General features: G+C 33.6%; 1 protein-coding gene across 1 annotated transcript; it reads left to right on the top strand.

Annotated features, from left to right (window-relative positions):
• The first annotated feature begins 284 nt into the window (after positions 1 to 284).
• On the top strand, positions 285 to 2,011 carry LOC145102512 (iron-sulfur cluster assembly protein 1-like). Its single transcript, XM_079039917.1, has 3 exons — positions 285 to 728; positions 1,493 to 1,547; positions 1,654 to 2,011. The coding sequence occupies exons 1-3, from the start codon at positions 422 to 424 to the stop codon at positions 1,799 to 1,801; spliced, it is 510 nt and encodes a 169-aa protein (XP_078896043.1). The 5' UTR covers positions 285 to 421; the 3' UTR covers positions 1,802 to 2,011.
• The last annotated feature ends 13,229 nt before the right edge of the window (positions 2,012 to 15,240 follow it).

The raw sequence follows: 15,240 nt of genomic DNA, 5'->3' as shown, positions 1-15,240 counted from the left end.
GTATGTGTTTTTATAATTAATTAAGGGGTATATTTGGAAAATTTTAAAAAAGTTCCTAAAAAGTTAGTCTAAGTAGCTTTTCAAAAAGCTAGCTTATAGGTTACTTTTTGGCTTTCCAAACACGACAACATAAAATAAATAAATAAATAAATAAATAAATAAAAATAAAAATAAAAAAAATAAAAATAAAAAATAAAAATAAAAATAAAAAAAAACCGAAAAATAAGTTATCTAAGCCCGAAAAAAATGTAAGAAACGCTACATGGGTTCGCGAATCATTTAACGGCTAAACCTAACCAGTAACACCGGCTCGTCGATCTTATCTCCCTCCGTTCACATCCATATCTTCGTAAACCGAAACTCAAAATAGTTTTACATCGCAATTCAATTCATTTTCAATCGAGAAGAAATAGTCACGAAAATGTTGAGGCACGCTACTAAAAGGATTCTAGGGTTGGGATTAGCCGATACACGGTCATCTGCACCGGTGGTGGCTCGGATTCTGCCGAGGTTTTACCACGAGAGGGTGGTGGACCATTACAACAATCCTCGTAACGTCGGTGCTTTTGATAAGAACGATCCTACCGTTGGAACAGGGCTTGTGGGTGCGCCGGCTTGCGGAGATGTTATGAAGCTTCAGATTAAGGTTGATGAAGAGACTGGGAAGATTACGGATGCTTGCTTCAAAACGTTTGGTTGTGGTTCTGCCATCGCTTCTTCTTCTGTTGGTTAGTTTTCCTTTCCAAAACCCTAGCCCTGTTTATAAATAAGACGAATTCTTTGTAGATTCTTGATGTTATAACAAGCCCTTTGATGTTCATAATATTAGAATTTATACCTTGATTTAGAATACCTGTTTTAGTCAAATTTGGAAATGGCTTCCAAGAATATTGGAGAAGTCATCTATAGTTCAATTGATTTTGTTTGATTAAGATCGAAAGTGAAACATAGTAAAGCTGAAACCTTTCTGTTCATAATCAAAGGTTGGATCCGAAATTCAGTTTATGCAAAATCGTGTACAGAGCAACCTGTATTTTCAGTGTTTTTTGTATCGGATGCCTCCTCTTCCATATGTGTTAGGTGCATAAAACCCATCATATGCCTATTTAAAATCTTGGAGTTATAATTTGGAAATAGGTTTGAGTTGAGTACTTATTTTGATCTCTTGTTTTCTTTAAATCATTCTATTAATTGTTAATATGATTGTTTGCTCTCTTTACATGAAACTTATCCTCCTATCTGATGCAAGATAAGTTGATCAAGATCATTAAGCATCACTTTTAGACAGAAGGGTAAAATGGTTATGTACTTTCATTCAGTTCTTTTATGCTGCTTGTTTGATCAGAATCATCAGATAACCTACTCCTCTAACATTATGTATGCTAAAGTTCATAGATGGATTGTGCTAAAAAGTTTAATGTATTGTTTAGTATTTTTGGCATAATGGTAATTGTTTGTAACTTTTTTCTAAGTGTTGACTTTTTGTTTTCAGCTACCGAATGGGTCAAAGGAAAACAGATGGAAGAAGTTCTCACTATCAAGAACACGTGAGTTCAATTGCATTTTCTTTTCACTCAGTAGTCATTTTTACTTGTAAATCTATGGTGCAATAATTATAGACCCCATGATGATAATGGATGTTGTTTGTTGCAGGGAGATTGCAAAACACTTGTCTCTTCCACCTGTGAAACTCCATTGCAGCATGCTTGCAGAGGATGCCATTAAAGCAGCAGTCAAAGATTATGAAACTAAACGTTCTAATAATAAATCACTTCCAGACAAGAAGGCTGCTGAGGCTTAAAACAGATAACAAGATCACATATGTGGTGTATCTTTTCCCTTTTTTTTGGATGTTTTCTAGTGTTATAAAAGGAGTTGGAAGTTGCAGGATATAAATATATGTATCTAAACAAGTTGGAGGAGACTTTAACTGTAGCCATATCATATGCTTGTTGTTATGAAACTCATTTTACTTTTCTATAATAATCTGCAATTGTCTATTTTCAAGTAATTTGAAGAAATGTGAGTGTATAAATTGTTGTTAAAAGGATATGAAATCGTATTAACTGGTGTTATGTTATGATAATTCAGAGTAGTAGGTTACCTATTGTTATAAAGAATGGATTCTTTAAAGTGAGATGCTCTCATAAGAAACAATATGAAACTATAAGGAAAACGAAAATCCAAAGGTGAATAGGCACAAGATAAATTGTGAAGGAGTATTTTTTTTCAAAATGTGGAAAGCAAAAATGCTCATAACAAGGCTTATCTTGCACAAAAGGTATATACTACTCGTCATTTGAATGAAACATTACACTCACTCTTCACATGAACGACAAAAGTTTTAGACAAATTAATAATGGCAACAAGATTTAGACAAGTTAAACGAGATAAAATTTACATTCACTCTTCACAGTTAGTATTGTTTTTAATAAATGGCTTTATTATTATTATACATATAATGCAGATATGCATCTCCAAGTATATATATATATATATATATATATATATATATATATATATATATATATATATATATATATATATATATATATATATATATATATATATAGAGAGAGAGAGAGAGAGAGAGAGAGAGAGAGATAGCTAGGTTCAAATGTTTTTAGCAAGTATTGTGTGCCTAAATGCACCAATGAGAATTCAAGAAATAATAATCAATTAAATAAATCATTTAAGGGTATTCTGGACATTTTGTACTTTTCAATTAAGGAATCATTTAATTAAAATCCTGCAATTAAGGAAATAAAATCAATAATTTTGACCTAGTCTCTCTCTTGCATCGTGTCTTATATTCAAGGAATTACCAAGATGAATGACCGACACCCCACAACACAACTGATCAAGACCTTGATTTCTTCTTTCTTCTTCTAGTCGACACACGTCACAGATAGAAGGAGTCGATCGCTTCTTCATTTTTTTTTCTGATGCGCACACACGAGATGGAGAAGAGAAAGCACGACCCCTTTTCTTCCCTCCTGACGATCGATTCTTGATCTCGCATAATATGGAGAAGAGAGAACACGAGGTACATGCTGTTTCTTTTCCTTTGATTTCCCCAAATATGGACCCTATTTGTAAAGGAACAATTTCCAGTTACTCGTTTTGTCATCTGTGATCAACATAAATCACAGGTTAAATTCAGTTCTGTAAATACTTTGGCAATTTGCAGGAAATACTCCCAATTCCCATGGACAACCGAAATGTCTAGTACAAATCTGTTAGAATTCATCAATGCCCACCATGTGTTTGATGTAATTACTGAACCAGGAGTACAACAAATTATCTCTATTAATGTTATTATTTGTGTGCTATAATGTTATTGGAATTTGATTTTATGTTTGTTCACAGGTTTTCGTTACAATAATGATTCAGTGGCTGTGGTTAAAAAAAATGGGGGTTCTACCATTTTCAATCAAAACCGAAGCCACATAAACATTTATGCTTTTTTTTCTTCGATCGTATGGAAACCGTACACAGGAGATATACCATCCTGTGTAACTCATTTGATGTTGATGGTTCTGAATTGGTTTTTTTTTCATTCATGATTCATAGAAAATGTGGTGATTTAGGGAGCGCCCTTAAAGTGTTTGATGAAATGCCAAAGAGAAATATGACAATCTCACATTGTATACATGGTTAGTGATGGAATCACCAGTTAATGAGGAGATGCTGGTAAGTTTACATGAAGTTTATTGATCTTTGATTCAGTTTTTTGAGTTGGGTTTTTGTAATTTTTTATTTTTTTCAGAAATTCAGAGACACCATTCTTTGATGGCAGAGAACTTGTAGCTGGAAGTATTGATGATTCAATCTATGTTTATGATGTTGAAGCAAACATCTATCCTGATCATAGATTTGATGTTGAAGCAAACTGACTTTTCCTTATGTTTATGATGCTGAAGCAAACAGACATATGGGCTGATCATAGCTTTGACCTTGTTTACCTTTTTATAATATTTCCATTCTGAAAGAATAGTTTATTATATAAGAGTATTATTGCTTTATTCTGATAGAATTTGTAGTTAATTAATTATATGTTTAATGTGCAGTTGTTACAAGTGTATCACTACAAAGTATTTGACAATGAATTTATCATAGAAATGGCTTGAAGACCTGATGGGAAAGGCTCCTTGTATAAAATCAATCTCATGCAATACAATTCTGACAGAATGTCAATGTCACAAAATGTCAATCTCATAGAATGCTAGCATATTTTGAATTGGCTTAGAGGTCAAACATACACAAGACATCTAGAATGTTGTTATTTTTTAAGAATTATACTTGCTATTCTTTCAGAATATTTGTTATAATTCAATGAATCACAATGGTACAATGTAATTATTTGGTATATTATTAGTTCAAGAATCGATTTTGTGTATTCTTTCTGAATATATTTACTAGTTTATGGTTGACATTCTGTCATTCTGACAGAATAAAATCGAAAAATATGTTTACTACTTTATGGTTAAAATTCTATCATTCTGACAGAATAAAAATCGGATTTTAAATTTTAAATTAATTTAAAATATTTGGATTTTTAAAAATAAAGGAATTAATTATCCCTAAAAATCCGAAAATTTCCTTTTTTAATATAGGTTAATTGACTAGAATGCCCTTATGCTCAAATTTATATGATTATATGGTACATGTTATCCTATTCTACTATCATAGACCCTCAGATCATGGCCTTTGATTATATTTCATCCAATGGTCCAGATCTGTGCATTCTGGCACACAATAGTTATTAAAAACAAAATAACCTAACCATATATATATATATATATAGGCGGACCTAGTATAGAGCCCGGATTAACCCATGCTACCCTTCAATATGCAACTATGAAATAGTTTTGGAACCAAAGGGCATCTAGCCCAGTCGTATTTGGTGTTGCCCTCCCTCCTTGAGGTTGAGGTTTCAAGTATCGTCGTGGACATAGGTGGATTTAAGGAGTAGTTTAGGAGTATGTTAGATTTGTCGTTAAAAAAAATAATAATTTAGAGACATGTGTCACAGATGAGTGCGTATAAATCATTTTAAAGTGCTGATTAATTTGATTATCTATTAATGTGCAACTTCTGTAAAAATTTGTGACCCTTACTTTTTTCCTTGGTTCATCCATGGTACCTACTAATACATTAATTTATAAGCTATTTTAAACTCCAAAAATTTAGAATTTTTTTTTCAAAAAATTTAACTTTTTTTTTTAAAATTCTTGAAAATTGGACTTCAAAAAAGAAAACCAAAAATCTATTTTTTTTTTAATTTGAAAATTTGCATTTTTAGGTTTTTTTTTAGGAATTGTTATCAGGGAAAATGTCATTGTAGCCTACAAACTTTAAAGACGAAAGTAAGGGTAAGAATGGATTGGTGTGTGTGATAGACTATCGTAGATAGACTAACCATCGACACAAACTTTTGAACTTTTATCAGCGTGTGGTTTTACACAGTGAATCATCAAGTTCTGTATTAGAAGACTTGTGGAGAGAATGGAATGTTTTAGTCACACTGAGGTGACATCAGCGTGAATCATTAACAATTTAACTCATCAACAAGAAGTGGTTTAAACTTTCGTATCATGGAGTAAGTTGCAATCTAGAATCAAAGATTCACAATTAAATCATAATGATACCATGTCATACTTCAGACTAGAAGGTCAGGGATATTAACAACCCTTTGTCATTTAAGGACCAAAGAAGTATCTCTTACGTTGATGATTATGCAATCAAGGTAAGCCATTGGGTTATGCTCAATATTTTAGCAGAACATGAAACTTGATGCATACGACGAGCATGCTTCTAGGGATAAGGTTAGGTAAAGATGATTATATTAAAAACAAACACCACAACCCTTTTATCAATATTTTTTTATTTGGACCAGGTCTCACTTTGAGAGTTTAGACAGTGTTAGACAATCAACATGAAAGGGTGACTCAATGTTCTTAGCAGATGGTCTCGCTAATGAGAAATTTAGAGATATTTAGTCATATACAACATCATGTTTTCTAGGGATAATAATGTGTCAAAAGTTGCATACTAGGCTTATAATTTCCACCGTCAGATTCCTTTACAAAATGGTACAAAAGAGTAAATAATATAAGAATACAAACAAAAGAATTAGTCAAACAAGAAAATAGTTTAAACATGGAAAAATATGCAGCTTTTTCAGAAAGGTGATAAAGACTTGTTCCATAAAATCTTTGGAACTGAATGGTCATTAATGCATTTCCATTTTCCGAGATATCTACCCCTTGTAGAAAAAGCATCGACCTTTAAGTTATTTTTAGTGTTAGAGATTCTTTTAGAGCGAATAGACTAAGGACTTTGGAGATTAAGTGCTTAATGGTTAAACCAATGTTATGTTTTTGCCTTTTTAGACCTAGGATTTGAGATCTTGATCTCTTGGAGCGTCTTAAGGGATAAAGTTGGAAACTTTATCTATTTAGACCATAAAAAGGACCAGATATGAGCTTTGGAACCCTTGGAATAAGTGAAAACGACTTAGCCCATTAAGATGTTCAGAATGTAGTGCCTACTGTGTTGGATTATGTGTCTAAGCCCATAACTATAATTTGTATGTACTTGACCCGATAGTAGCATGATCTTTTTGGGTTGCCTTCACCAAAACAACTTGACTGAATGAATTATGGAGAAAGAGGTTGATTATGATTTATTAATATATTATGTGAATAATATATTAAAAGAGAAATCATATTGTTTAATTGATATTGGTCAAGAATTAATTTAAAATTAATTTTCTGGTCAAAAGAGATTAATTAAATAAAGGGGACTGATATTGTAATTATAAGATAGTTGCAAAATGGGTTGTGGATCCCTAAGTTAAGGAATGGACGAAATTCTTGTGGAAGCCCACATAGAATTATTCCATAGGGTGTTATGGATGTATCTTATGGGCTGCTTAGGGCTTAAGCAACCAGATTAGGTATTTGACTGAAACCTTAATACCTCATCTATATAAGGAACCCTTGGGGCATCATATTTTGGGACACTAGAAACCCTAAGAAGAGTTCCAGCCGAAAATTAGTATCCCTCATCCTCTCTCATATTCTTCCAACTTGCTCTTGGTGTTTGTGATCAATTAGAGATATTACACTTGTGATACTAAATGTCACACCCCAAAACCGGAACGATGGAAACGTTCTGGGGCAGAGGACGTCATGTACAATATTACAACAAAGCATAATAGTAAACAAGCAACAACATCATCCATTGCATTAATAATATAATTTAATACAAGTATGTTATGTATAGTTATAATACACCAAAATATGAATCAAAATAAGAGACGAGTCTTGAAAGCTCCGTCTTTTCAAAACCTGCATCGGTACCTGTCTACTGATGACCTGAGAATACAAGTTATTTTGAAAGAGTTTATCATCTTTAAAGCTGGTGAGTTCATAAGCATTTTAGTGTCATTGTTTGTATGAAAATGTTTGTAAGTGTTTGATGTATAAGTTTGTAAATGTTTGTAGTAAATTTTTGTATCTCCTAGAAAATCCTATATTTTCTACTAAAAAGTAGCCTTCTACCAAGGCATCAAATGTTATGTATGTTTGTTTCTTGTAAAGTGTATATTTTTCCCAAGTGTGACTATCATTAACAAAATATAGTTTTTACATTACCGTTTATGTGAGAAGATCACAATGTGAATGCAATGGGAAAATAATAAAGTACTGTAGTGTTGTATATAGTAACTAATGTTGTACTAACTACCTTAAACCGATTGTTAATTAAGGTATAATGTGATATGATTGTAACCATACTTGATCGACTAGTAAAACACGACGCTCGAAGACGTCGAAATGGTATGACATTTGTCACCCGTAGACCTGCAAGTCCCACTTTAGCTAGCAGCAAGGTGTAGGACGGTCAGCCCCGTATAGATCTATACACAAATTCACGCTCTCCCTCCAAGAGATTTTGGTTACAAAATGAGCCATAGCAGTGATGCCATGCCCCGAAGTGGTGGCTCACATTTATGTTATAGTATTCTTGTATATGTAATGTATGTACTAGTGTAGTGTATGTTCTCTCTGTCTAGTATGTAGTATGTTCTCTTTGTTTCTCATTATAGTATGTTCTCTTGTATAGTATATAGTATGTATTGTTTCTCTTTATAGTGAGTATTGTTTCTCGTTATAGTATGTATTGGCTCATATATGAACTGACTCTTTGTATGTTTCATTGTACTAGAAATAGTGAGTAGTGATTTCCTAAACTATACCAATTATAGTTTACTTGTAGAGTTGTTTGTATGACTGAGCATGTTGAACTAAGATAAAACCTTTTATGTATATACATATATACATAATATATAACTAAGGATCAAATGACACTCAGACAAACAACAGGGTACTCTAAGTCCACAACCAAACAAGGAACAAGAAATAAAGTGAGTTATCAGTCCTAAGTCCTTCCAACCTTACTTATATAATTATATATGCATTAGACATGGTTTTGATAATATATAAGTTTGAAAGAGTTAAAAGAAAGGTTTGGCATATAAAAACAAGTTTGATAAAGAGTTTAGTATGTAAAAGATTTTGATAAAATTTAGAAGTATTTGAAATCCATAGTTTGATAACAGTTTGAATGTAATAGAAAGATCTATCTGTTTGTTCTAGTTATTAATCACATGTGATTGATATAATAACAAGAATGTTTCAACTTGTATTCCCCCCCCCCCCCATAAAATCATTTAAAATCATTAAAAAGGTAGATTAAGGGGTATGAACTCACTTGTAGTGAGTGGTTTGGATGAACGAGTGGTATAGGATGCTAAGTGCCAAGTGAAGACGTGAGCACACACGGATCCTATTTATCATATAATGATACATATATGTATACAATTAGAGTTTAAACAACTAATTATGCAAGGAAAGACACCCTGGGTCATAGAAAACACTTAGATTCAAGTGCTAGAAGTACTAAGGGTTGCATATAATGGATGTATGGCCACACATTAGTGTTTACGGCCAAGAGGTTGTGTTTCATGTGTGTGTACGGCCAGAGTGTATGGTCCAAGTGAGTGTACGGCCGTACACTCATGGTGAAACATGCCATTTAGTAATTTAAAGTCCTCTTAAGCATCTATGGAGTGTGTCTTGACCAATACTTAACCTCATTGAAAGTTAAATGCCATTTTGGACCCTAAAAAGGGTATGTACGGCCATACAAGGAGTGTACAGCCATACACCTGATGGGTTTTGGTCATAAGAACATCCTATGTGCTCATACAAACCCTAATGTTTGGATCTAGGTTTCTCTATTGTACATGCAATTCATCCAAGACTATAAACCCTAGATCTAGCATATGATAATCAATATAACATATAAATTAGGGTTTAGATCATACCTTGATTGTTATGTAGCAATAACAATCTCAAATCCTTCTTGTATTGACTTTAGAAAGCTTAGAGTCACAAATGTCACTCCTCTAATGGTTCACAAACACCAAGAGCAAGAGGATGAAGAGGAGAAGAGAAGGAGGCTGCCCAAAACGTGTGGAAACCCTAGAAGAAGTCTTGTCCACGTTTTTGGGGCATAAGGGCTCTATATATAGTGAGGCTATTAGGGTTATCTAACAAGGAAACCCTAATTTGGATGCTTAAGCCCTAAGCAACCCATGGACTCCTTTCCTTAAAGGCCTTGGACGATTTCTAATGGGTTTCCCCATAGAATTCGTCCAACCTTATAATATAAGGCAATCCATGGCCCAATTGCAATTATCTTATAATTACAATTCCAATCCCTTAAGTTTAATTAATCTCTTTTAGTCACAAACTTAATTCTTATTAATTCTTGACTAAAATTAATTAAACAATATGATTTCTCCTTTAATATATTATTCTCATCATATATTAATAAATCATATTTAATCCTTTCTCTCCATAATTCATCCTATCAAGTTGCTTTGATGAAGGCAACCCAAAAGGACCATGCACCATCGGGTCAAGTACATACCAAAATAGTTATGGACTTAGACACTAATCCAACAGTCTCCCACTTGGATAAGTCTAATAACTATTATGCGTATGACTTCAGATCCTGATCTGCAATCGTAGCTTTCCAAAGCCGCTGTCAACTCTGATCCTATCAGATATGCGTGTCCTTTAGATAAGGGATCATATATTCCTCCATTCTAGATATCGTAAGTCATGATTTCTAATCATTCTCTCTGTACTATTTCTCGACTTCCAATTTATGACGACTGACTAATTGAACAAATCAAATTAGCCCTAGCCCGGCCGAGCATTTACGTTTGTCATCACTAAATCATCGAGGGGCCCACAGATATCGCTTTTATCCTACTTTGGATAAAAGGAACGGATAAACTTTGACTCAATGCTCACTTGCACTCACTCACTGAATCACACACAACAATATGTTTTATGACACCAAGTTACTGGTGCGTTTACATATTATCAATGTGCAACCGACTCGCAAGATACAACTCACACATCTCGGTTTCAAGAATATAAGATATTATCGTCTCACCAATCACTCGTGATGAAATCCATGAAGTGATCCAAGTGAGCGTGGGTTTGATCCAATGCTCAAATCATATTCATAAGCACTCATGAACGTTGCAGCAAACATTTGCTTATGTCTAATGCTCTTTAGACAATCCACACACCAATTCACGACAGTCTTCATTCATACCTACTTCCAACATATGAACGACTGTGGTCCGTTCGAATAATTTGACTGTCCTTAACCAATTAAATTATTCAGGAAGTCAAAACATGCAAAGTGAAACACAAGAATAATACTAATACCATATGGCCTCAAACCTTTGAGTATAAATAAAACACCTTTTATTTATCACCATATCGATTACTCATTATTTGTTGTTTCGGGTAATCAACTTTTTACTTGAATTATTACAACACTTGTCCCATGCTCCTAGCATGCACACAATGTTTACCTATGGTTCTTACTTTGTGAAATAGATCAAACGAACACATTTCCAATCATACTCATTTCACAACTCCTAATCCTTTTCACAAGTGAAAGAATATCAAATTCTTGCTACTTATGGAATATGCTAGATTCTAACATTTTATGCAATGATCCTTTCGTAATATCATAGCACAAAAGTCACAATGACTATTTCCAATGATATTACAAAGTCCTCTATCGAAGATTGTTACAAGACAATTCCTTATATGTGATGTCTCTCACTCAAAGTACATTCCTTTGAACATCCTTTTGCATAAAAGTTTCTAATCTAGACATGTATTTTCAATATTCAATTCCCAATATGGAAAACTTTCCATACTTACCATATGACAATTCATTCTTAATAGAATCTTATTTATTCATAATAATGTCGATATGGTCCATCCAATAATATACTTCCAACTACTCACAAGCGACCAATCCTAGGCGAACTTTGGATTGTCTTTGATAGTTGTTTAATTATCTTAGTCAAAACCGATTCTTGTCCTTTTTCCTTCTAAATGCGCTAGACATTTGGAAAATTTTAGAATGGTCAAATATTATAGCATTTGCAATCGATCCTATACTCGAAGCGTATAGGACACGATGCATAATGTCTTACATAAAGATTTGATACTTTATCAATCTTCTGCCATAATATTTTATGTGCTATGTTCTCAAAATTCGAACTATGAAGAGGAATGTCGTAATCATAATTGAAATTTGAGAACACACTATGTTTCCTAGACTAAATTTATTAACATTTCACAACCTAAACCTTTAAATTTGAAATGAAGCATAATATTCTCTCCCTTAATTATAGTAAAACAACTTTACAACCTTTACGACTTTGCAAGGTGTAACTCGTGTTTTTCTATAATTAATATTGCTAACTTGTAATACTTTCCATAATAATCATGCAATCATAACATTTATGCTCCCACTTATCATGATAATTATTATAAACATAACACTTATGCTCCCACTAGCTTTGACATGTATTCAGAAACCAGCTTAACTTCCAGAAAAACAATACTTATTGAATTTCTTAAGTTCATGTTTCTAATACCTAATTCTTTGATAATCCTTTATCTAAGCTTATACACATTTCCCTTAGATAGCTCACATGTGTGTCTAATCAATTCAGACTAATTGCCAAATCTCACAATTCGAATTATGGAAAGGGATACCGTAACCATAATCGAATTCGAGAATCCAATTTTCACAGTCACTATCCTTTTAAAATCTCTCTTAGTGAAAGAATTTCCTCACAGTCATTTTCATGAAGGAGGGAATCTTATGACACTTAGATTTTAATGGTGTATGTGTTCCTATCCATGTGAATTTTGTCAAAACCAAAGTTTACGACAAATTCAAACTCATATGGACCGAAATTTCTTAATCTTGACTTCTTGTCTTATGGTAGCACAGCTGCCCACCATGTCTTCCAAGTAGTTAAGCAGCTCACCTTTTCCTATCAATGTACTTTCCATTGATCAAGGTACCTGCCTTTTATGCGTTCAAATGAGAACTCATAGAACTCACATGCATAATTAACTCAATTGGAATGACACAGAAACAAAATAGTGTCAATACGATAGGATGTAAACCTCAACTTGTGTGCTAGTGATGATCGATAAGGTCTATTTTGATTTGTTCTTGAAACCTTTCAAGACCATTAAGACTCCCACTGACTCCTTGACATATAAGATTCTCTTGTCAATAAACATTTCTTGACAAACAAATATTCAAGAGTTAGTGTAGTTTTTTATCAAAACACTTCATAAATTGGTCTTAGTTGGTCTTTGTCTTATCAAAGACATCACAACTTTCCATATTTGATGAATGCTATAAACCTTCTTAATACTTTTCACTCAATGTCACAATCTTAACTCTAAGACTTGTTTTGGAACGAAGTATGATTGACTTCTTGATTTAACCATTTCTTCAATTCTTGATTCCTCTTCTTAGACATACAATTGTACTAAGACTGACTTAGAGGATCAATTGAGATATGGTTCTTAATCATTAAGACCTATCATAAAGCATAAAAGGTACTCTCCCTTCTTCTTAGAATGGAGAAACTTTTATCTTTCTGTCTACTTGATTCTTCTTATTCGTTCTGCTATTGATTTAAACTTTTTCAATCAATTCAGAATTACACTTAATCTTATAAGTATAATCATATTTACTAAACCATTAGTAAATCATGACGAATATCTTTGTTACTCTTATGGTGGACTTGATCAACACGCAACTTTGTGTACTCGATCTCCTAGTCCTTCACTTAACACTTTGTCAACGACTTAGTCCAATTTCCAAATATGAAATTTCTCATTCATCGTGCAACCAAGTTGCATGATTCCAAGTTTCTGTCCAACTGAAACTTGGGCGATGAGAAACTCTCCCTATTTGGTAAATTCTCGACATTTCCACAAACATAATTAAGAATCAAATCCATTATTGCTAATAATAGAAACATTCAAACATCAATTTTTCATATACGCCATCGCAGGGATAAATAATATAAAATCAAAATTTATTTTATTGCGGAAAAGATTTTGTCCTTACAATGCAATTCATTGAAAAACTATGCTAATACATCTTTCTTAGCAATCTAATTCTAACTCTAAGTAGTAGCTCAAGAATCTAATCTTCAAGTAATACGATCGAAATCCATTCCTTCTCGGTTAGATTCTGCTCACTTCTTCCCTTAAGCTTCCTCTCTTTTCTTTGATCCTACAAAACATCAATTGTAATCTTATTACATTATGTATTAAGAATCTAGAATAGGAGCTTAAAAGAGTTAGTCAATGGATTTTACCTAAAGCAGAGTCATACGTTTTGACTCTCCCATCTCTTAAATCTCTTAGGTAAATTGAGCAGCTTCGTCTTCAATGCCCCTTCTCTTGGCAATGAAAGCAAATTGACTCTTTTGGAACAGAACATGGAACTAATTCATACATTGCCTTTCTCTTATGATCAAACTTTTCGATCATAGCATGTCTTTCGTTGCCATTGTCTATATCCATAGAGGTCTTGAAGGCAGATTCACCAATCAACTTTGCTTTTCTATTGCGCCAAACCATTGCTGATTCAGCAATAATAAGCATATAGGTGAGATCTATAAGGTTCACGTCGCGGTTCATCGTATAGTACTCTCTTACAAACTCACTATACGAGTTAGGAAGTGACTAAAGAACCCAGTCAACAACCATCTCCTCACAGACAACGGATCCTAACATTCTTAACCTATCAATGTGTGACTTCATCCCTAGGACGTGTGCACACACTGACTTTCCTTCTTTATGTTTACTTGCCAAAAGGGCTTGAGTGAGTTTGAACTTTTCAAGCCTTCGAACTTGTGGGTTAGGGAGAATAATTGGAGGAGGTGGAGGAAGAGAAGCATGATCTCTTGTTCCTCGATCGAATTGTGGAATATCATCTTCATGCGGAATGCTTGTTCCACGGGATTTGGGAAGACCATAGTTGTCGTACTTTGACATCTACAAAACGGGAGAAAACGAATTCAAGTTAGTTGATTCATTGAGTCCTTAGTAAATCACCCAAATGAGATACTAAGGCTAGGACCCAACACAATATGCAACAACATAGAAAAGGGATGCCGTAATCTAGTTGCAGAATATTTGAAGGTAAGTGAATGATGATTCACTAATTTCCACCATTAAAAAAAACGAAAAAGAAATTTAAGTTTTAAATCTATGAAAACTCCTAGATCCTTTGAGATTCATTGAACTTTTCAATGGCATGTTTAAATCTCGATATGCCCCTCTAGTTTGTGACTGGGATGCCGAGGATCAAAAAGCGGGTGTGAATAACCATGCAAACTTACATGGTGCCCCCACATGTTACAGTCACCTATTCGATGTGTCGGTAAACCACACACGCTCCACCGAATTATGACAAACATTGAGTCACCCTTTGTTTCCTTTGCTTAGAACCATTTAGTGTGCCGGTAAACCACACACGCTCCACTAACTTCTTCGCAAGGGCACAAAGTGTAATTTCATGGAATTGCATCAATTCACTTTTGCCTAAAGTAACTAAGATTGGGAATTTGTAAAACATTTAGTTACTTTTGTACTTCATTATACTTATAATGGAAGGTTTCTGTCCTATCCTACCCGTTCGGCTAACAACCCTCCACTAGTCAAGAGTGCGGTGGGTAAGAGTGGATACCCATTCAATCGCCATTTTATAGGCAATTTCCTTAAACACCCCTTATAGACCAGCTTCGTG

This window comes from Lactuca serriola, chromosome 4 (assembly GCF_051521515.1).
Source record: "Lactuca serriola cultivar US96UC23 chromosome 4, Lser_US96UC23_V15, whole genome shotgun sequence".
NCBI lineage: Eukaryota > Viridiplantae > Streptophyta > Magnoliopsida > Asterales > Asteraceae > Lactuca > Lactuca serriola.
The sequence above is the reverse complement of the archived record's forward strand: the minus strand, read 5'-3'. Positions and strand labels throughout refer to the sequence as shown.

Bases quoted from the DNA above. Each gene is read 5' to 3' on its own strand.
- LOC145102512 (XM_079039917.1), top strand. From the start codon at position 422: ATGTTGAGGCACGCTACTAAAAGGATTCTAGGGTTGGGATTAGCCGAT. The intron at 729-1,492 runs GTTAGTTTTCCT...TTTTGTTTTCAG, and splicing joins CATCGCTTCTTCTTCTGTTG to CTACCGAATGGGTCAAAGGA. The intron at 1,548-1,653 runs GTGAGTTCAATT...TGTTTGTTGCAG, and splicing joins GTTCTCACTATCAAGAACAC to GGAGATTGCAAAACACTTGT.